General features: G+C 44.6%; 2 protein-coding genes across 2 annotated transcripts; one reads left to right on the top strand and one right to left on the bottom strand.

The window, feature by feature from the left end:
- The first annotated feature begins 347 nt into the window (after positions 1 to 347).
- LOC119657058 (neuropeptide-like protein 31) lies at positions 348 to 623 on the top strand. Its single transcript, XM_038063812.1, has one exon. The coding sequence runs from the start codon at positions 348 to 350 to the stop codon at positions 621 to 623; it is 276 nt and encodes a 91-aa protein (XP_037919740.1).
- A 12,318-nt stretch (positions 624 to 12,941) lies between these two features.
- Positions 12,942 to 20,067, bottom strand: LOC119657057 (glycine-rich cell wall structural protein-like). Its single transcript, XM_038063811.1, has 2 exons — positions 19,547 to 20,067; positions 12,942 to 13,535 (listed from the first exon to the last, which is right to left on the bottom strand). The coding sequence occupies exons 1-2, from the start codon at positions 20,018 to 20,020 to the stop codon at positions 13,035 to 13,037; spliced, it is 975 nt and encodes a 324-aa protein (XP_037919739.1). The 5' UTR covers positions 20,021 to 20,067; the 3' UTR covers positions 12,942 to 13,034.
- Positions 20,068 to 23,787: the final 3,720 nt, after the last annotated feature.

Raw genomic sequence — 23,787 nt, 5'->3', positions numbered from 1 at the left:
CTATTATGTATATAGGTAGAGTGGTAGCTTCAGGTATATCATTGATAGAAAACGAAGTTCGGGTAAGTGAACTCGTTTCTTCGACATCGTCATCAAAGTAAAACATCTCAAAAACTTAGCAAAAAACTTCGACGCCACAAAATTAGCATATCGTCATCACCTTGATTATAAAAAAATTAGTTTTGGCTGGGGGGTGTGAGCTGGTGTGTCTATGGTGAGCCTCCGGAGGCGGCGGTGCATAATTATATCAGTTATTTACTGAAGCATAATTTCATATAAATAGAGGATTTGATTATGGAGCAGAACATCAGTGTTGAATTGCGTTTGAAGCTCAAAACATTAACAAAATGAAAATTATCGTTTGCTTGTTGGCTCTCATTGTAGCCGTATCAGCAGGAGCCATTGGTGGTTGGGGTGGCAGTTATGGAGGCTATGGACACGGTGCTGGCTACGGATACGGAGGCGGCTGGGGAGGACATGGAGGATACGGTGCTGGTCTTGTAGGATATGGCGGAGGTTGGGGAGGACACGGTGGATGGGGCGGCCGTGGATGGGGAGGTGCAGGTTATGGCGGATGGGGTCATGGTGGAAGCTGGGGACATGGTGGACATGGCCATTGGTAAACTCTGGAATGCAAGGATTTAAGTCCTGACACCTGTACCTGCTGATTGTGTAAAAATGTTACGTTTAATAAATAGTAGTACCTGATGTTCAGATCTTTTAATAACGTGTAATATGTCTTTCCCTTGTTTTCTGTTTGCAATTTTTTTTTGCTAGACAAACAATGGATTTTTTCATTTTATTTTCTAGGTTTCTCTCTTATTCCTTTTTAATTTGCCATTTTTCGATTTCAATAAATTTACATAGGTTGAAACAAAAAAAAAGAAAACAAGTCGGGAAACTGGAAGCTAGATGCTCCAGATATGAAAGATTGTATGTATTTCTTCTATAAAAACATTTCAGTGGACATTTGCCCCGTTAATACCTAGGATATTTCGGAGCCTAGGCACCATACAGTGGCAGCCTCTTGTTTTTTTTCAAATTTTTCGGATGAGTAGTTTCTGAGAATGGGTCCGTGAAGGAAATGATTACTTTCGACCCGCTGCACTCCCCACCTTTCCAACAAATGTAAAAACTAAAACCGGTTTCGGAGTACTAACCGAGACCTTTCGTCTGATACCCCTGATTATTTGAGCATGGGAATGGAAAACATTTTGGGGCATAGATTTCATATAAGCGCACCACCCTGATTTTTTTTTGGATTTTTGCGTCTCACTTTGAGTGTGCACATATTGCCTCTTTATTCGGGCGTTTTGAAACCTACGTCAAAACTAATCTCAGTTTCGGAAAGTATTAATTCAGACCTTTCTTTTGATGTAGTCATATGACTACATTGGTTGAAAAAAATGTACATCCTCTCTTTGCATGTATGGGGAGCCCCCCTTTAAACTCCACGTAAATTTATATCACTCATTCTATCTACGGGATTTCATAGCTCCCTTATGCCTATTGAGTTTTACTCGGATCGATTTAGCCATTTTGGGGAAAAGTGCCTGTGACAGACAGACAGAGAGTGACTTGATTTTAATAAGGTTTTTACACAAGACCTCAAAAAAGGAAAGAAATATATAAATGCAGAATCATTTTAGCTTCTTTTATCTGTTGATGTGTTTGAAGTGCACATTTGGAACGTCGGGATTTTTCGCTTTTCTCGGTCATACATAGGTTTGGTTCGGGTATATTCAAGGGGGTGCCAAATTACCATCTGTTTCCAGCCAGACAAAAATGCTTTCATGTTATCTCAACAACTAGACTGAATTTGCAGGAAACCAAAATAAAGATCAACGTTGAACTAATCGGAAAACAACAGTACATAAGGTGCACCCTTAGCCACTCCTGCAACTTTCCACAATACCTAGAACATATGATGTCCGATGCATACAGATGCATTGACGCATAAAAGCTGCTACTCATAAATTTAGAGAATATTCTCTTCTCATTAACACAACCAATGGCCTAGTTCATGTCATCAATGCAAAACATGCTTTATGCCGGTTGCATAGGCCCTATGCAGTAAAAATTGAGCTAAAAATGTGTCATAGGAGTATGAATGGAATTAGGATCGGGAAACTGGAGATATACCATTCCTGTTCAAAATTACTTAGTATTGCTTTCAATTTCAAAATTGCTGTTGGAGACTCCACGTAAAACACACCCACTGGAGATCATATCTTCTCAAAAGGGAGGATAACGCTTTGGGTTTTGTTTCCGCCGGAAGAAGCGAACTGACGAGCAAAAAATCATCATTATAATTAACGGTGCAATAACCGGTATCTGATCTAGGCCTGCCATAGATATTGCCCTCATAGACTCTCCGGGCAGGATCATCTTCATCCATACGGATTACGCGACCCGCCCACCGCAACCTATTGAGCCGAATTTGATCTACAACGGACAAACGGTGGTGCTGTCGCTCATAGATATGGGCTACGGAATCATCCGTCCTCATATAAGGGGTTGAAAATTCTTCGGAGGATTCTTCTCTCGAACGCAGCCAAAAGTTCGCAATTTTTCTTCTTAACAAGGTTCCCGAGGAACACATGAGGATTGGCAAGAGTGTGGCGCGGCAGGATCTGCAGCATTCGAAATTTATTTCGGATGTTGCGGATGCGGACGGGTAGATGGCGCTGAACGCGGAAACTCTCCACTCACTCGTTTTCAGAACGCACCAGGGGAGTGGAGAACCAGCGGTAAAAAAATGCCGTTGGTTGGGACAGTAAGGACCGCATGGAAATAAGTCGGTCTCTTCTGTCTCCAACCGCGGCTCCGAACACTTCGGCTCGCTCATAAAAAATAGGAGAAATAGGCATTTATTTTGAAGAAAAAGACTAGGTGGTTAAAAGGTAAAGTAAAAAAATAGGCGATCGATATTGAAAGAATACAACAGAATTTAAATTGTATTTAAAAACTGTAACACAAACAAAACAAAGACACACAGAAGATTAGCTAAAGTGGTGACCCCGATATTAAAAAAGTGACAAATTATCCGCCATCGCCGCCATTGGTGAAGTTCTATTAACGACAAAATTCGTCCGAGCAACACGGCAGAAATAGAACTTCCAAACACCGAGAAATCTATCAAAAACATCAGTAGACCGTACGGCAAGCGATTTTCACGCGACTTCCCGTACGCGCGCCCTCCTGCACAACACCTTTCACGCACCGGACCAGCCATCATTGCCACGACCTTCCGACAATCTTTGCAGGAAATACTATCCGCGCTTCAGAAGTGTTCCCAATGTGTGTGGGCGGATTAATGGCGTAAAAATAATAAATCCGGAAAATCAGAATTGGGCAGAGTCCAGCCCGCGAGCAGGTTCAGAGCAATTTGGCGCTGCAGCGTTCGGAAAGGATAAGTTGAACAACCGTCCGGTCTCCCCGCAGTCAGTGGCCGCGTCATTGCCGTCGTCATTTTGGTGAGCACATTTTCCTTGAGAATTTAGGAGTAGTCACGACAACGATCAACAGCAGCAAACGGACGTCCCCAGCACCGCCAACGCCGCAGCTACAGCCCGACGAATTTGAACCAGCGCCGCCGTCGAGGAGGACCCCAGCTCGGCTTGAAATTATTATATATATTATTATCTCATTATCTCATATTATCTCATCTCTGTAATCATTTTATATCCAAATTCAATTGTAGCATTAGTTGTGCACTATTCGCACTAATTGTTCATTATATTAAAAAGTGATAATAAAATTAAAGCCGCTGCAAGAGACGGCGTTGAGGTGTTTAGCATCGCGAGTTCTCCGTTGTCTTGGTGTCTTTGGTCTGCGCTGGAGAGCGTCCGCTTCGGTCGTCGTTTTTCTCGGTTCGTGCGTGCATTTGTGGGTACGGCCTGCCGTGTCGGTGTAAATTTCACCGCGTTTCAGTATAAACTCACCGCGTCTGCATCACAAACTGGTACTTTTCGGTAAGAAAAATGTCGTTCGACAATAAAGACGCGGCAGGCCCATCGGACCCACAAGTGACCGCCCTCGCCGTACGTGTTCCTCCGTTTTGGCGGCGGAACCCCGAGCTGTGGTTCGTGCATTTGGAAGCACAGTTCCAAATGTCCGGCATCACATCGGACGCGACCCGTTTCAACTACGCGGTGGTCGGCCTGGACGAAGAGTCCATACTTCTGGTGTCCGACGTAGTGAAGTCGGCATCGTACGCTCAGCTCAAGAGCGAGTTAATCAGGCGCCTGTCGGCAAGCGAGTCGGCAAAATTAGACCACTTGCTGGCGGGTTTAACGTTGGGTGATCGAACTCCCAGCCAATTGCTTCGTGAAATGAGGCAATTGGGTGGGAGCAAGATCGGCGACGACCTGACCAAGTCGCTCTGGCTGCGTCGGCTCCCGGAGGGCACCCAGGCGATCCTAGCCTGCGTCTCCGGTTCCTTGGAGGAACTAGCAGCAACGGCCGATCAGGTACAGGAGGTGTACGTTCGCCCAACCATAGCGGCCGTTCAACCACCGTCGGATGAGGTCAGCGACTTACGGCGCGAGATCGCGGCCTTAACTGCCAGCGTGGCCGAGATGCGGGCGACGTTGGACGCTCAGCGTTCGAGTGCCAGGTCGCGAGCTCGCTCACGGTCTGCCACACGAAAAGGGCGTTCGGGTAGCAGGTCGTCAAGACAGCCTGCGGACCAGGGTATTTGCTGGTATCATCGTAACTTCGGAGATAAAGCGACAAGATGTACGCTACCTTGCAAATTCGCGCCTACCACAAAAAACTAGGTCCGCGGGGGGTCTTGGCGACGGCCACCCAGAGCGCAGCGCCACGTCGCCTAACTATTTTCGACCCCCTCAGCAGGCGCAACTACCTCGTCGACACGGGTGCGGAGGTTTCGGTTCTTCCCGTACCCCAGCATCATCGACTATACCCACAACCCCTCAAACTGGCGGCAGCAAATTCCTCTCGCATCAATACATACGGGTACAGGCAAGTGGACGTGAGTCTTGGCTTGCGTAGGACGTTTCCGTGGCGTTTCATCCTGGCGGATGTCAGCTTCCCCATATTAGGCGCAGACTTCTTGTGTCACTATGGGTTGCTGGTGGACTTGCAACATAAGTCCCTTATAGACCCCACAACCAAACTAAATTCGTCGGGCCAAATGGTATCTCACGCTGACAATAACCTTTCCGTTCTTTTGGAAGACATCTCCGACTCTCGTGTTCGGACACTCCTCCAAAAGTTCAGCCAGATAACTACCGAGTGTAGTCTCTCGAAACCAGTAAAGCACAATGTGCAGCACCACATAAATACTACTGGTTCCCCGATTTTCTCAAAGGTGCGTCCTCTACCACCCCAGAAACTGGCTATCGCGCGGAAAGAATTTGAACAACTTGTTCAACATGGTATCTGCAGGCCCTCAAACAGCTGTTGGTCTTCCCCTTTACATATGGTCCCTAAGCCAAATGGCGAATGGCGTCCCTGTGGGGATTACAGAAGGCTAAACGCACAGACTGTTCCTGACCGATATCCGATTCCACTCATCCACGACTTTGCGCATCACCTCGCGAATTGCCGCATCTTTTCGACCTTGGACTTAGCCAAGGCATACCACCAAATCCCAGTAGCTCCTGAAGACATTCCAAAGACGGCAATATGCACACCCTTTGGACTCTTCGAGTTCACCCGAATGACTTTCGGATTGTGCAATGCGGCGCAAACCTTTCAAAGGTTCATTCACTCAGTCCTGCGAAACCTCGATTTCTGTTTCGTCTACTTGGATGATGTTTTGGTCGCTTCTTCTACTGAGTCTGAGCACTTAGCCCATCTCGAGTGCATTTTTCAACGTCTCCTTGAGGCCGGTTTAGTCTTAAACGTTGAGAAGTGCAAATTCCTTCAAAAACAGGTGAGATTCCTCGGCCACTCCATTTCTTCTGAAGGAATACAGCCCGACCCAGACAAGGTGCAAGCAATCACAAGCTTCCCGCGTCCAAAAACAGTGAGGGAGTTGAGGAGGTTCTTGGGCATGCTAAACTTTTATCGTCGTTTCCTGCCCAAGGCCGCCCATCACCAGTCCATTTTGAACGCGTACTTGTCTGGCCCCAAAACAAAAGACACACGAGAGGTTGTGTGGTCTGAAGAGGCTGTCTGCGCGTTCAATAAATCCAGACAGCAACTGGCTGATGCTACACTTTTGGCATTTCCTCATCAAGATGCACCCCTAGCCGTTTTTGTTGATGCCTCTGACATCGCAGTAGGTGCTGCCCTTCACCAAAAGGTGGACCAAGTTTGGCAGCCGTTGAGCTTCTTCTCGAATCCCGCTCAACGGAACTACAGCACCTACGATCGCGAACTGCTCGCCGCATACCTGTCCATCAAATACTTCCGTTTCTCCCTAGAAGGCAGGCCGTTCACAGTGTTCACGGACCATAAGCCTCTCACGTTCGCTTTGAAACAGAAGCCCGACAAAGCGTCCCCTCGTCAGCTTCGACACCTGAGCTTCATAAGCCAGTTCACGTCAGACATCCAGCACGTGTCCGGGAAGGACAACATTGTTGCTGACGCTTTGTCTCGTGTCTCCGAAATTAACATCCCCGCCTCACTCGATTTCTCGGCTATTGCCAAGGCGCAAGTGGATGACGCAGCACTTCAGAGCCTCAAGTCCAACCCCAAATACAAATTTCGGGAGTTGCCCATCTTCGGCTCAAACCTCTCGCTCTGCTGCGAAGACTCGGAAAAGGGACCTCGGCCATACGTTCCGGCCACATTTCGCAAGGAAGTGTTCCACGCAGTTCACGACTTGGCGCACCCCGGCATCAGGACAACAAACCGGTTAGTCACCGGAAAATACTTCTGGCCCTCCATGAACAAGGATATCAATTCCTGGGCCAGAGAGTGCATCGCATGCCAGAAGTGTAAAGTCTCCAGGCATGTAAGGAAAGAAGTGGGCTCATTCCCCCGCACTACCAAGCGTTTCCACACCATACACCTCGACATAATAGGGCCTTTGCGAGACTCGCACGGTTACAAGTATTGCCTCACAATCATCGACAGGTTCACGCGGTGGCCTGAGGCAATACCTCTGAAGGACATTACGGCGCAATCTTGTGCCGAAGCCCTCTGCCGAGAGTGGATACCTCGCTTTGGCGTCCCTGCAGTGATCATCACTGACCAGCGAATGCAATTTGAGTCCACCCTTTTCTCCGAGTTAGGCAAACTCCTGGGTTTTAAACGCCAGCGGACTACTGCATACCACCCGCAGTCCAATGGGATGCTAGAACGTTGGCACCGGACGCTGAAAGCCGCCATTATGGCACACGACGACCCGTCCTGGACTCAAGTCTTGCCTCTCGTCCTACTCGGCCTTCGTACAACCCGCCGAGAGGAATTTGCTGCCAGCCCCGCGGAGCTGGTTTACGGGGAGAACCCAAGACTCCCAAGCGATCCGGTCTTCGACAAGAGATCGGGTCTCACGGAGTCGGGGTTGGTGCGTCTGCTGAGGGACAATCTCCGACGCATCAAAGCGCCACCACCCACTCGACACTCGTCCATACCTGCTTGTTCGCCCAAGGAACTGGACACGTGCACGCACGTGCTGATCAGGACGGATGCCGTCCGGAAGCCGCTGCAGCCTCCATATGAGGGCCCGTACCGCGTTCTCGAGAGGGGAGAACATTTCTTCCAGCTCGAGATCGGTGGTCACAAAAAGGCGGTCTCTTTGTCCAGGCTGAAACCCGTGTGCGCCCCGAAGCAACGTCGTGTCCGCTTTGTGGATTAACGGCGAACGAAGTTCGGGGATCCGTCGCCGAAACCCCCTAGGTTTCGTCTGGGGGCGGAGTGATGTGGCGCGGCAGGATCTGCAGCATTCGAAATTTATTTCGGATGTTGCGGATGCGGACGGGTAGATGGCGCTGAACGCGGAAACTCTCCACTCACTCGTTTTCAGAACGCACCAGGGGAGTGGAGAACCAGCGGTAAAAAAATGCCGTTGGTTGGGACAGTAAGGACCGCATGGAAATAAGTCGGTCTCTTCTGTCTCCAACCGCGGCTCCGAACACTTCGGCTCGCTCATAAAAAATAGGAGAAATAGGCAGTGTGAAATAGTAACAAAGTGTGGTGCATTGTTTTTAGATAAATGCTTTTGTAAATAAGAAGAAAACGGTTTATAATTTATTTTGAAGAAAAAGACTAGGTGGTTAAAAGGTAAAGTAAAAAAATAGGCGATCGATATTGAAAGAATACAACAGAATTTAAATTGTATTTAAAAACTGTAACACAAACAAAACAAAGACACACAGAAGATTAGCTAAAAGAGCATAGTCTTATACAGTAAGAGCTTTAACCCTATAACCGCGATAGCCGGTCCCAAACTCGGTTATGAAAGAAGACGCCACCGCGGCATGTCAGGGGATAAGCGGAGAAAGTGCAGGAACTTTGCAGTCTTGCAGATTACTTACTCATGAAGTTACCACCACACCTGGCAGCTAGGGACAAAATGCACCATTAAAAATGAAAAGAAGAAGAACTTTGAAGTCTGGCACGGATAACCAGGGGGCGTCATCTGACTTGGTGACTGAGTCGGGCTCCCGTAATGGACAGTATGGCGTCGAAATCGCTAGTCGTCCCAATCACCAATATCTAGGCGCCATGATGAGCAGGAACATTGTTCCGCCTGCTACAACTGTTTTGCCGCAATCTGTGGCGACCACTTCAGCAGGTTTGCGTAGGCAGCGGACTGAAGAAATGAACCTCTTCATCATCCGCTCCTACTATGAAATAACGGAGAGGGTGGGTTCAACATCTTACTGCCTCTTGTTACAATAGATATTCGTCGAGCGTTTCCCGCAATTCGCGCACGTGACTGTGCAGCGAGTCGCAGACCAGTATCGTTTTATAACTCGCAGCGACACAATCCCGGCCACCATCAGGGAGCGTGTTCGACTTGAGGCCACCGCGGAAACTGGTAACCGATAGTCGGTGGGGGCAGAGGCGCCGGTATCAACAAGACCACGCCGCACTGCAGGTTTGGGACGAATTCCAAAGAGCGTGTATAGAATTCTCGGAAATAGATCTTTTGCAAAGACCCGGTATTCCCAGGCTCTATTCATCGCCAGCAACTGCGAGAATTCTATCTCAAATTAATAATGAGATTGCATCTCGACTGTGTGCTGATATGTCGCTGCTGCAACTACAATCACTTGTGTATTGTGGTGCAGTTACTGTTGTCAGACTGCACGGTCAGAAGATTCAATTTCGTGTTATTGGTTTGAGTGACCGAAGAGATCCATGGAATGTCTGGAACGTCGGCGGGACTCACTAAGGCGGGATATTGCTAGACTAATCCAGATCAGTACCGGCAATGCCAGCAGACTGGTGAGAAAAGAAAGTGCAGAGGAGTTACAGAAACTATACCATCCCTAGTGAGACACTATAGTTGAAATTCTGGACACACTAAAGCAGAAACTTTCTGTCATATGCAGTCGACGGTATGGCGAAACTGACTTCGGATGTGTCCAGAATGCGAAATACGCGACGAACCAGCAGAGCTTTTTCATATCTCTCAACGCATCCCAACAGAGCGTCCAGACAGTGCAGTTTTCGGTAACGGAAGCGAAAGAATATTGGGGGTAACCCGTCCAACATGCTGAGCATGATGAGTGGATCACCGCCGCACCCGCTATGTCAATACGTCTGACATGAATTTTGCGGATGTTACCAAAGAGGAAGTTCGACGAGTCATAAACAGCTCGAAGAACTGGAGGAGCCCAGACCTGGGCGCAGAATTTTTGGTATAAGAAATTTACCAGCGTGCACAGTCGGTTGGCACACAGCAGAAATCAGGTCATGACTCGGCCGGAGGAATTTTCAGCATTCCTCACTGCGGGAATTACTTACCTTATTCCTAAGAAGGACACGATTCGGTACTTGCAGGACAAGCAACTAGAGGCCAAAGAAACTTCTTTAGTTGCTATATCGATTATGCCAAGGCTTTTGGTAGCGTCGCGCATACCTGGCTAATCGATATCCTACATCTGTATCGCATTGATCCGAAACTAATAAAGTTTTTGGCGACAGTCATGGAAGGGTGGCATACGACCTTATCAGTGCATACATCTGAGGGTGTTAATACTTCAGAGCCCATCCGTATACGGAGGGGCATCGTTCAGGGGGATTCATTGAGTCCCCTTTTGTTTTGTATGGCACTGAACTCCTTTTCATGGTAATTTTAGAAGTCTGTTGCCAATAGTAGACATGTTCAGCCGCGATATTCGGATGGAGTTTGGATTAGGCAAGTGTTGAATCGAAGCCATTTGCAAAGGTCATCATGAGCCGCATGCCGGACATAGCATTGGCCACTTCCACATCGAAGTTATGACCGAGACAGACTTCTACAATTACCTAGGAATTCTGCAAGGAACCCATGCTCGAGTTGGTGTTCCCAAGGATGCTCTGCTGTCCAAATTTCTGCAACGTGTGAAGCTGGGGCATATCTTGGGAAAGAATAAGATAGCGCATTGAATGTATTCGCTACCCTTTACTAGCTTATGCATTCGAAATATTGTCGTGGATGAAGACCAATCTGGAAAACGTCCAGCGACGGATACGGACAACTATGTTCAAATTCCGAATGCATCATCCAAACTCTGCCGTGGGGCGGATGAACCTGCCTCGTGACATCGGAGGTAGAGGTATGGTTGACGTGACGGCACAACATCATCGCCAAGTCGACTCGCTGCTCGCTTATTTTTCCAGCAAAGAGCAGACGAGCCCTTTGCATGCGACTGTCTGTAAGGCAGATTGTGGAATGACCCCACTTAACTTGAAGGATCGACCTTTCAATCCTCTGAGTGGGGTGAAGTCGGAGCAAGAGCGGATTGATGAATGGAATTCGAAGGCAATGCACGGTAAGCACGTGAATTGTCTTTGGCAGCTATTTGTCGATTTGCATTTGCCAAACAGATGGCTGTGTACTAGGAAGCTCTTTGTAGAGACGGAGGGGTACATGTGCGCCATTCAGGATGGCGTGGTCGCCACCCGAGCTTATAAAAATGTCATCATGAAAGAACGGGTGGAGAACGACCAGTGCAAAATGTGTGGTTCGACGTTAGAGACGTTGGACCATTTCATTTCAGGCTGTACTGTTATGGCACTGGTGCAATACATCACCAGACATAATGCTGTATGTAAGGTTATCCATCAAAACCTTGAATACAAGCATGGGCTGATCACGGGAACATGTCCGATTTATCGATATGAGCCGCAAGCAGTACTTGATAATTCTGCTTACAGCATGTATTGGGACCGGCAAGTTCTGACTGATCGCTGTAAGTTGAGAAGACGGGTCGCTTCGCGTATATAATTGATGATGTCATCCCCTATCATTACAACATTGAACGGAAATACGTGGAGAAGAAGGTGAATTATGACCCACTGGCTAGGGAAATCAAAGAAATTTGGCGTCTCGAGCGGGTGGTTGTAGGTTCGATAATATTGTCAACTACAGGTATTGTAACTCCCTTGATGTTTTGGGACTTTCGCACAGTGTGGTTTAAACCATGCAGAAGTACACTATTCTGCATACGTGCTCGATGTTGCGGGGAGTTCTCGACGGATTCTCCCATTAACCTACCACCGGCCACCGCCAACAGCGCCCCTTTAGTTTTTAAGTAGGTAGGATCATAAGAGCCTAAATACTTGGCACTTAGTGTTCGTATTAGGTAAAATCCGGGATCTGGCGAGATTGTGATAACTCGGAAATAATAATAATCATTGGCGCAACAATCCATATTGGATCAGGGTCTTGAAGTGTGTTAGACCACTTCATTTAATTCCGTAACGGGACACTGTAGTACACTGTAGGAGGGGATGTGGTCAGTATTGCGCTCGCCCGAGATTATTACCCTGATTTGACTCAGGTACATAACCGAGCCAGGCTAGCACAGAGGCGTGCAAGCACGTGTTGACCGGATACTCAGATGGAGATTCATTATTTGCGGGTGAACTTTCATCTTTAATTTCGCTAAGTTGTTAGGTTTTTAGAATAGTTCTTCCCTCTAGGTCGTCTTCGGCCACTCAGGACGTCGTTTGACCATCACTATTCCCCTTTAGGTCATTACACTATCTAGGCATCAAAATACCTTCCATCGTAATAGTTATCCAAGTAAAGTTATTATATTACCCTATTTTTTAACTTAACCCCAAAATATGGCGCATGATTTTGGAAAGTTTGATGGAAAGTGTACTATTATAATATTGACAAAGTTACAGTTCGACAAAGTACGTCCCTTATGTGTAAATTCACGACAATCTAAATCAAAATATAACTATCATAATGAAGTGAATAATGTGAAATTCTAAGTGCAAATATATGACTAGTTTCATACAAATGGAACGCTCTGCTTCAGAATTTTTTCTTGTTTTTAGGTTAAAATAAAAATTTGTAGAGTAGTGTGCCTTCAAAGTTTAAGTTTATTTACTCTGTTCCAACCGATTTCCGTCAGGAATGTCCCGATTTTCGAGTTTTATAATCATTGTGTGGACCATTGCTTGGCAGGTCAACACCACCGGCGGGTCAGGAGGCAACTTCACTGTCGCCTGTTATAGCATTCATTGCATTAGGGTTCAGTTGTGATAACTTTCTTTTTAAAATGAAGATACCACGGTTCTTTATGTGTAATTTCTGGTTCCAATCTACTCCTTCTTTACCTTTTCTCATCAGAGCCATATACACATCAAAGGTTCAGTGAAGGGAATTATATAAGCAACCTTCCCTTTCTTGTTACCATTACCTTAAATATGCATCGAACAAATGATATGAAAACAGACCAGGGTCGTAGTTACACTTGACAGTGTACCTACGTATCTGAAAAGCCGTGATTCGACCATTATTTTTAATAGGCTCAAAAAATTAAAAATTTTATTAATAGTATTAATAAAGTGGATGATTTGAATTTCAAAAAAACATTATTATTCGACACCGTTCGTTTCAAACATAGTTCCAAACAATTGGTCTTTTAAGTCTAAGCAACTAAAGCTATTTACTTCCAGCCGTGGCTTTTGTAACCGAATCCACCTCCGTATCCGCCACCAAATCCGCCTCCGTATCCACCACCGTAGCCACCACCATATCCGCCAAAGCCAGCACCATATCCGCCATGGCCTCCCCAGCCTCCGCTATATCCAACAGTAGCGACCTTTACAGGGACTGGGACAGCTACAGTCTTAACAACTGGAACAGGTACGGGTTTAACAACCGGAACAGCTACGGTCTTAACAACAGCAGTGTGTCCTCCATAGCCACCACCCAAACCGCCTAGGTAGCCTCCTCCATGTCCCCATCCTCCGCTGTATCCGCCGTGTCCACCCCATCCTCCACTGTATCCGCCGTGTCCACCCCAACCTCCGCTATATCCACCCCAGCCTCCACCATATCCGCCACCGTATCCTCCACCGTAACCTCCCCAGCCTCCAGCGGAGACAGCAACGGCAAGGGCTAACACGCACAAGAATACTTTCATGTTGTTACTGTTGTTTTGTAGCTACGAATAGATACTGACTTTTCGGGACCCATGCGGTCAATATATATATGCACGCATTACCGGGGAAGTTCTATGTTAACTTTATTAAGTGTTAGACGCAAAGAACTGGTCATCGTAGTTTTACGAGTATTATACGCAAATCTTGTTTAGAAACATATAAAGCATCTGAATGTTTAGTTTTGTGTTAATCTATTTTAAGCTTCTTAGTGGTTAAAAGTGAATCTGGTCAGATTTGATTTGCGAGCTAATGAGTCTGTCTTTATGATTAAAACATAAATATGCCTATCCACCTATCCGGCTTATCCTGGACCTAAGCTTAAGTAATTTATCTCAGACGCCAAATGCTATATAATTTCCATTCTCGTATGAGTGGACACTACTATCTAGAAAAACTCGTAAATTCTTTCAAGAACGCGATAAAAATTTGCCATTTGATGAAAATAATAAGAACATTGTGGATGACCGGATCTCGACCGAGCATACATTTTAGATTAGTTTTTTATTCAAGTTTTCTTTCTCAAATTGATTATTTCATGCTTATTAGAAACCCACTGGGGTGTTTAGGGAGATCGTTATATTTACAACTCTCTTCAAATAAATGTCCAAAAGGTTTTTCCCAGTCTCCTAACCGAGGTTCATCTGTAATATTTGAATAATCTTTTCTTGGACGATACCATATTTGCATATTTATTGTAAATTCATATTTTGAAGATGCCATCTAGAAAATGGCTAAATATCATGTGGCTCGTGACCATTTTTTTAGTTTCGCTATTAAATAATTTAATACCGTCCTCCACGTCAGGAATTTTTATGTCGAATTAAAAGGCGACTATTTTTAGACAAAGATATAAAGAATTAGAAGAGATCATTCAAAGCAGAGAAAAGTGACGAAGAAGCTTTTTGTTTTAAGCGGTTGCAATCGGAAGGCACTTTCGAAATCCACTGCTCGTGGACAATCCACTTGGTTCCGTGCTGGAAATAGAAATGTACCGGAAATGTAATGGTCGTAAAGAATATATTGTTGCCATTCATCTCTTAGTAGGGCGCATGGCGTCAATCACGCAAGGATATCGCTTACGATGCGCCGAAATGCATTTTATCTCGTCCAGGACATCCCAAGATACCTGCACTCTCCTCCACTGTTTTGCACCAACCACTTTTCGAGCGACCCATTCCTCAACCCTCTTTTGGGAATGGGTTCCACTTCATAGGCGATGCCAGCTATGAAATTGTCACCCCTCCTTAATGTGCGACATATACGATATTGCCACGTCCGCTTTCGGACCACATCCTCTATAGGCAACTGACTTATGTGCAGACCAAATTCTTTGTTCGAAATAGTATCAGGCCACTGGACCCCGATGACTCATCTGAGCTAGGTATTCACGAGCTTTTGAGTGACAAAGGGGGGTCGTTTTCCACGTGCTAGTCCAAAATAGTAACACCAATAGAACACTAGCACAGAGCAGTCTCAACCTGCTCTTGATGTTGAGAAAGCTGCCTTTCCAAATTTTAGACAAAGCAACGAAAGCAAATCTAGCTCTGTTAATACTTCAGGCAACATCCAGTTCGGTGTCACCGGCGACAGGAACCACGCTTTCTAGTATACAAATTGATCGACGCCTTCGTGGTTGTGCCGATTAATGCATATAGGGAGAGTGCGATGACATGTCAGACTGAGAACCTTTGTTTTGTTGGTGTTTATTTGCAGTCCAACTTTATTTGCCTCTGTTTCCGAACCCAGAACCATTTGGCCAAAGTCCATGACTGGGTGAGGCGGTGAGAGAGCAAACAGATATCATCGGTGTAGTCCAAGTGTTTGAGGAAAGATGTCATCGTTCACCGAATTCCTCAATGCCCTGCGGACAAGGCAGCATGTAGAACACCACCGATAAAAAGAACAAATAATATCGGTGACAAGACGCAACCCTTCGGACTCTGCTTTCGACCTCAAATTCCACAGAGATTTTACCTCGATGCGGCACGCGGCATTTTGCGCATCTTATGTCGCTCTGATAAAAGCTATTAGTTCTCCCGGAATGCCCTTCCCGCATAGTGCACTCGAGATACACTACCTGTTCATACGTCGAACGTCTTCGCGCAATTGATGAAGAGGTGAAATTCTCATTGAAGTAGCTATTTTATGAACCTTTATTAAGAAATGAAGAGCAAATGCCATCAATTTCAATGTCTTCCATTTTTGTCACGGGGACAGAGGTACGTTTCTTCTAGCTTGTGAGATTTTTACCCACTTAAACCACCTCCTAACTCCTGTCAACTTTCATTGAATGCATTCGCAACCGCCTCTTCCTCGCCCCCTGTCTCTTTCAAACCTGCACAGCACCTATCCCACCACGTGATAAACTGCATTCCAGTTGTCCTCGCACACAAGCATTTCGGCAGTTAGACCTTCCGGTGCTACTATTCTTCCCAATGCTTCCTCTAGACTTTTTTTGCATTTGCGTCTCCTCCAGCAAATATGGTGAGCGTTTCCATCATTACCTATTGCGAATTCAAGGCCAGCTGATATTTAGTCCTTTAGTTCTCGCTTTAGGAAGACACAAAGAACCGTAAGGTAAGTAAGTGGAGGCAATTATGATGTTTGTCCTCTTACCATCAACCCAGTATTGTAAGTTGACCGCAACTTGGTCCTGGGAACAGAATTGTCGCAGCATTCTTGCGTCTAACAATTTTGACATCAGGATGCCGGCTCTAGGTACCGAGGATCTCTCATCGAAGGAGATCCTAGTCATTTTTTACTGATCCAATACTATCGATTTTGCTGGTTTTGTTGAAACAAGAATATAGCTCTTGTACTCGGAATATATAAATGCACCTCTGGAACTTTGCCAGCTTTTATGACAGTAATGGGCTTTGTCATGCTGCAGGTTAGTTTGACTAATTTGGTGTGTAGACATAAGTGTAGTTTAATGTGGATTCGAAGTGAAGGGGGGAGGACTATAGTGAACTTCGCAAACTTAAGACAATGGAAGAAGACATGCTTCGGATCCTCCGAAATACCGTCATAACTAGAAAAATTAAGTGAGCTTACCAGTTTAAAACTATGCAGGTATTTACGATATCCACCATGTTCTGTAATCCCTTGATCCTGGGAATCAATTTGTGAGTCCTTCGATATTTTTTCATCCGTTTCCACCGTTGTTGCCGCCAGCTCGGCAAATTTCTGACTTGCGTCCTTTTTCGACATACCAATAGGATAGCTGAATGGTTAGAGCACAAGGCTGTCGTACGGAAGGTCGTGGTGCAAATCTCACTGGTGGCAGTGGGATTTGTATCGCGATTTGATGTCGAATACCAGTCGACTCAGCTGTAAATGAGCAGTTGAGTCAAATCAGCGTAATAATCTCGGGCGAGCACAATGCTTATTATATTGCCTCCTACAGTGTACCACTGTAGTGTACCGTTACGGGCTTAAAAGAAGTGGTGTAACACACTTTAAGGCCTTGATCCAATATGGATTGTTTCGCCAATGACTATTATAATTAGAGGATAAACCGGGCTCAACATAGATACGCAGTCATCTTTTAGGCCTAACCCACACTCATTCTTTGAGCATTGCATGTGGTATACAATGCTGGTGCCCAAACTGGTGCTTCACAGAACAGTGTAGGTTTCGCCACTCTAAAAGCAGCCAACGGATGCATTGCGGACTCCAACATTTCGCATCATTTTTGCAGGGACATGCTACGAAATTCACCCTAGCATCTGTAAAGGTTCCAAGACATTTGATTGTTGGTTTTGGAGTTTTGATGTGGTTCTTCATTCTTATTCAAGTAGTCGTTCCCACTGCTAGTGCAAGACCTGCGTTTGTCAGTTACGTCTTTGTAGAAGTGATTAATCCAGATAAACACAATTCTATATTTGCGAGATGTCTGCCAACAACAACCACCGCTAGGTCATCGGCGTAACCTACTATCGTGTCGTCGCTAGAAATGTGTAACGTTTCACAATAATGGTCAAAGAATAGATCTTTGTGGGGCAATGTGTTCGTCGGGTACACTGTCTATGTCGTACCAAAGCCTTGTTCCTCTTAGATGGCTATCGAGAAGTCCAGCTAAGTAATTGACTATACAAATCGCTGACAAAAACCTCCTTACAAAGTTCCAATTGGCCACGTTGAATGCATTTTGCATATAAAGGGTAATCACCGCAAAATATTTGCTGATTTCGTGCATCTCTTTTTAAGCTAAGCCGGTAATTAATTTGAACATTTCGATGGTTGAACTGGAGTGCGCAGCCGAATAGTTAGTCTTGCTGACAGATCAGACACCCTACTGACGGGAGCAATCTGTCTGCTCCAGCGTCTGGAAGAGGAGGTTTACCAGCTTTAGACAGTAGCACTAGTCTTTAGCGTCTCCATATCTCAGCAAAGATCCCATCCAGCAAGCATGCTTCAAATATGTCGGTTTGTTCGTCTGTCTGTTTGTCATACGAAATCTAAGCTTCAAAATACATTTCATTCCGATATCTGCTTAAATGTTATTATATTTTAGAAATTTGCTTGGAAACCCTCCTTAAGTTTGTTCTATAAGCGCATATAACGAAGTGATAGTACAGCAAATTACAAAATAACAACGTTCTACTCACAACGGCTAACTGTGTCCCATGTGAGCCCGCTTCAAAAAAGATAGAGACTTGTTGTCAAAAACCTGGTAATCTCGAATGCCATTTATGGTCCAGCAACATTCTCTTTACTATCAAACACTCCGACGAGTAGAGACATGACTTTTAAAACAAAAGAAGGGAACCTTGGAAAACTAGCAGGTCTGTGAACTCGAGACGTACAGGAAGCAATCTCACTTACAGAGAAAGTCTAATTAACAAGTCAGCAATATGACGTTGGGTTGAGTACTTTGATAAACTGCACAGCATCCAAAATGTTGGCGAGTTGAAAGTCTCGCCAAGTGAAGATAACGGACGAAAGAAACAACTCGTGAAATTCATCGGCTTAAGAATCATAATACGCCGTAATCCAATGGAATTACAGCCAAACTGGTTAAATATAGAGGCAACCAACTATACCAAGAGGCTCGCCAACTTATGCTTAAGGTTTAGGACAGTGAATCAACACCTAATAATTAACGAAGAGGCGATATATGCAATTAGAAAGGTATCTATAAGATATTCTCCGCTGTCTTGCTAGGCTAAATAGCCTCATGTATCCAGAACAACATCGGTCCATATCAAATCAGAAAAGATCATAGATAGTATGGCATAGCCAGATTAAAACTATACATCGCATGAGAGAATTCGTTGTCCTGACTAAATTAGTACTTTTAAAACTGACTAGGCTGACGCTGAGCAATGTGTGAGGCCACATAAAAGCAGCGAGGTCCTTCCCGAAACCTTTTACCATTAACAATGGTCTAAGATAAGGGTAAGGTATACCATATCATGTATCATTTTTTTAGCTGGCCCAGGAAAAGGTGGCCTGTGATGCTGTTGCAACTGCGAGAAGCACCATCCTCATCAAATCCACCCAAATACATCATGGGAAGAACAACCCGAGATGTACAAAATCTCTTCATCCAGAGCGCGAGAACATCACACTCAGCATACGGACACCCAGAAAATCTTCGAGCTCGGCAACAGAAGAACCAAACCGTGGGATTACGACAGTAGGAGGAGGACTATGCTGTTGGTTTGTTATGGATTGTGGACTCTATAGTCATACCACTTTTAGAGAGAAAATTACGCCTGACTGCTTCCATCAACTCTCATCATGATTCACTAAAGACTCACAATATTTTGACTCTCTAATAGTGTCTGTTAGACTAACGACACTATGTTATTATGCTGGAGGGATAACAAACATTTAATTCCTGATTGAACTAGCTTAGGGTCATAAAGCAAGCCAGAAATAGGCCGGGTTGGGCAGACACTAGACTATATTTGAAGGGATTTAATAATAAAAATAAATTTAAGAACAATTATTTTTATTTAAGATACAGTACAGTAACATAAATTATAGTAAATTACATTATTCATTTCCAGCCAGAGCTCTTCCATCCACCGCCATAACCACCCCATCCACCTCCATAACCTCCGATCTTGCCAGCACCACCCCAGCCGCCATTTCCACCCCATCCACCTCCGATTCCTCCAGCTCCGCTCCAACCTCCATATCCTCCGATTTTACCAGCGCCACTCCAACCGCCATATCCGCCAGACCAACCTCCTCCTAGACCTCCAGCACCCCATCCCCCTCCAATGCCACCTCCATATCCACTAACTTTTATAACTTTCGTTACAACTGGTACAGCTTTAATTATAGCACCATGTCCACCACCCCATCCAGCTCCTCCACCGTAGCCTCCAGAGCCACCCCAACCGGCTCCTCCGCCATATCCACCCCATCCACCACCATATCCTCCGCTACTTCCACCCCATCCACCGCCATATCCACCCCAGCCTCCAGCAGCTACTGCGGCGACTAAAGCCAAAACGCACAGAAACACTTTCATCTTGTTACTATTGATAAAGACAATTAGTTACTGATACCATCCGAAAATAGGCATCTAATATTTATACGTTGATTTATCAATAAATTTCTATTGTATTATTCAAAGACGTTGCATCCTTCCCACTATAGCTACTGTTGAATTGCATTAATTTATGGGAGGTGAACGCATGCATTTACTCAATAAATATTATAGATTGATTTCATTGACCTGCCAAAATGATTCGCACCCAGGGTATGCATAAAATTTGCAGAAAATTTAAATTCATGATAACCATAGCTACGACTTGGTATTAAAACGCAACCAGTTTTTCTTGAGATAATTCAAATATTCAGCGATATTGAAATTGGCCGAAACAAAAAATTGATTAAGATGGCTACCGAATTTCAAAATTTTAATGAACGTGCGTTTATTTTATTCTTTTCTGAATCATCCGCAATTTCTCCTTGGAATTTTATTCTGCAAATATTATTATACAATATCATGTCCTTAGGGAGATCGTCTTTTGTACCCTTCCTTTTGAAATAATATATTAGGAAGCAAACGCATCTATAGCGGCTTTAGGTCACACCGCCCCACAAGGCTGAAATGAGGTGACGCCCGGTCAGTTGCTCGACTATAAAACCGTCAGCAAATTTTTGAAAAAGCTGGTTTTTCGCCCAAAAAGTGTGATCTATGCAGTAGGGGGAAGGAGTCAGTTACTCCTAGAAATTAGTGCGGTCCGCTGTCAAGTATAGGGAATACCCAAGACCATTCTATTCTCAATCAAAGAACTTCCATTTTTAAGGCTTTGTGTAAAACAAAACCTTATTAAAATCGATTCAATGTCTGTTTGTCTGTCTGTCTGTCACACGCATTTTTCTCCAAAACGACTAAACCGATCCGAACGAAATTTGGTGGACAGATGGGAACTATGAAATCCCACACATACAGCGAGTGGCATAAATTTAGTTTAAAGGGGGGCTCCTCATACATGCAAAGGGGGGATTCAAAACTTTTTTTCACCGGATATAGTTGTGTAGCGTATCAAATGAAAGGTCTCGATTGGTACTTTCCGAAACTGACATTAGTTTTGGCATAAATTGCAAAGTGCATGAGTAAGGAGTCAAAATGTACGCACTTGAAGTGAGACAGGACTCATTTTGGGAAACTACCCAACCTTAAAATCTGAAAAATCAGGGTGGTGCGCCTAGATAAAATCTAGCCTCAAAATATGTCCCATCCCGATATCTGCTCAAATAAACTTACTGATAGTATATTACTACTTTTTAGAAATTTACTGAAAAACCCCCCTAAAAATTCATTCCATTCAAGAAGAATCTAATTCTCCCTAGCCCTTTTTAAGGTTTTGTGTAAACACAAAACCTTATTAAAATCGGTTTACTGTCTGTCTGTCTGTCTGCCTGTCCGTCACACGCATTTTTCTCGGAAACGGTTGTAGCGATTGACACCAAATTCGGTAGAAAGGTGGGAACTGTGAACGCTCACGCATACAGTGAATTACATCCTTTTACGACGAATTTAAGGGGGGTCCCCATACATGCAAAAGGGGGCTGTAAAATTTTTTTTCATCAAATATAGTCATGTGGGGTATCAAATTAAAGGTCTCGATTAGTACTTTTCAAAGCCGATCTTAGTTTTGACATTCGTTGGAAGGGTGGGGAGCGCGGGGGGTTGAAAGTGATCACTTCTTTAAGGGGGCCATTCTCACAAACTACCAAACCGAAAAATCTGAAAAAATTCAGGAGGCTGCCACTATATGGTGCCTGGGCTCCGAAATACCTTCCATGCCGAAATCTGTTTAAATAAAGTTAATACTGGTATATTACTACAATTTTTTGTAATTGGTTAGAAACCCGCCTTAAGTTCATCCTGGTACCATCAAATTTTGCAGTGATATAGGCTATAATATAGAGCATGATCTTACCAAGTTTAGTGGAAATTGCACTATTACTAACGAAGTTATAATACCTCAAATTTGTTGCTTCTTTGAAAATTGAAGACTATGAATGTCAATATCACCCGAAAGCGGAAACTCTCACATAATATATGGATATATACGTGCTACGTGCTAAGAAATGCACAAAACCTTTCGTACCTGAAGCGTCCAGCTTCCGGTTTCCCGACTTGTTTGTATTTGATGTTGGTTAAATTGCTAATAATATTAAACTCAGAGTGTCAAGCGTGTGAGGTTGATTATCATCAATACAGGGGTTTTCATCAAATGATTTATTTAAATGGCTTTCTAGAAAATAGAGGGCAATGGAATTTTTAGCTATATTACACGGAGCTGTCGTGCACTCGTCGCTCCTCACATCCTTTTCATTTTCTTCAGCCTTCAATTCACAAGCGGGGTCGGCTCGTCGTGATCGGTTTCGTCATTTTATTTTATCAAATGCCTGATCAGGATGTAATCGCGAGACTTTTAGATCCCCATCTAGCGTATCAAGCCACCATTGTTTTGGCCGGCTTTTTGGTTGCTTACTATTGCTTTCGATGTTCTGACCAATACTGGTTGTTGAATTCTCGTTAGTGTGAATTACGTGACCACACCATCGAAAACGCCTCTCTCGCAGTTTTTCACGATCGATGCAAACCCATAACGATCGCGGATATTCTCATTTCAGACGTAATCAAAACGTGTCACGCCATCAGTGCAATGCAACATCTTCGTCCCCATTACCGCAAGACGCCGTTCATTGTCCTTTATAGTCGGCCAACACTCAGAACTTATAGAGAGCAGTAGATGGACGACATTGCGGTAAATTTTAGATTTGGGACGTGCGCTGATACGTCGATCACAAGGAACACAAGTTGGGAAATGCCACTTCATCCAGGTTGCATTAATGCGTGAAACAATTTTATTATGCAGCTTTCCATTGGCAGATAGCATTGACTCGAGATATTTAAATCGCTGAGTTCTGGAAATTACAGTAATCTGTCCTTCGAGATATTTAAATCGCTCAGTTCTGGCAATGGCAGTAACCTGCCCAGAACTGGGCGATTTCAATACCTCGGATCAATGCTATAGGCCAATGGAGAACAACGTTATGCCCCTCACATAGGGAAACACAAAACCTTTTATACCTGAAGCGTCAAGCTTCCGGTTTTCCGACCTGTTATTATGTTGTCGATGAGCTTCTTTCATACACCGAGGATTCAAATTACTATATACAAGCGTACAAGGAGGATCACACTCGAGACCATTCGACATCAACAACATTCCACGAAGGGCCCTATTATGCGTCCTCTTTAAGCTGGCCCTAGAAAAAATGATCCGTGATGCAGAGGTAAATGCGAGGTACGATTCTCTTTAAGTCCACCCAACTACTAGCCTACGCTGACAATATCGACGGCATGGGAAGAACGACCCGAGACGTACAAACTGCCTTCATTCAGATCGAGCAGGCGGCACGAGATCTTGAGCTGCACATCAATGAAGGTTAGACGAAATATATGGTGGCAACGTCAGGACCAAAAACCAACCAACCAACTACATCAAACCGCACTGGTCAAACGGGAAGAATAAAGATAGGAGACTACAACTTTGAGACCGTTGATAATTTCTCCTATCTAGGGTCGAAAATCACAACCGCTAAAAGCTACGATGATGAAATCCGCGCACGGTTGTTTGAGCCCATGGGGCTCTATTTCAGCCAACAGAACCTCTTGCATTCGAAACGTCTCACTGAAAGGTCAAAGATTCTACTGTATAAGGCAATGACCTTGCCAGTCCTCATGTAACATATTTCTCGGATACTTGCTAATTA

The sequence above is a fragment of the Hermetia illucens genome, chromosome 5, assembly GCF_905115235.1.
Source record: "Hermetia illucens chromosome 5, iHerIll2.2.curated.20191125, whole genome shotgun sequence".
NCBI lineage: Eukaryota > Metazoa > Arthropoda > Insecta > Diptera > Stratiomyidae > Hermetia > Hermetia illucens.
The sequence above is the reverse complement of the archived record's forward strand: the minus strand, read 5'-3'. Positions and strand labels throughout refer to the sequence as shown.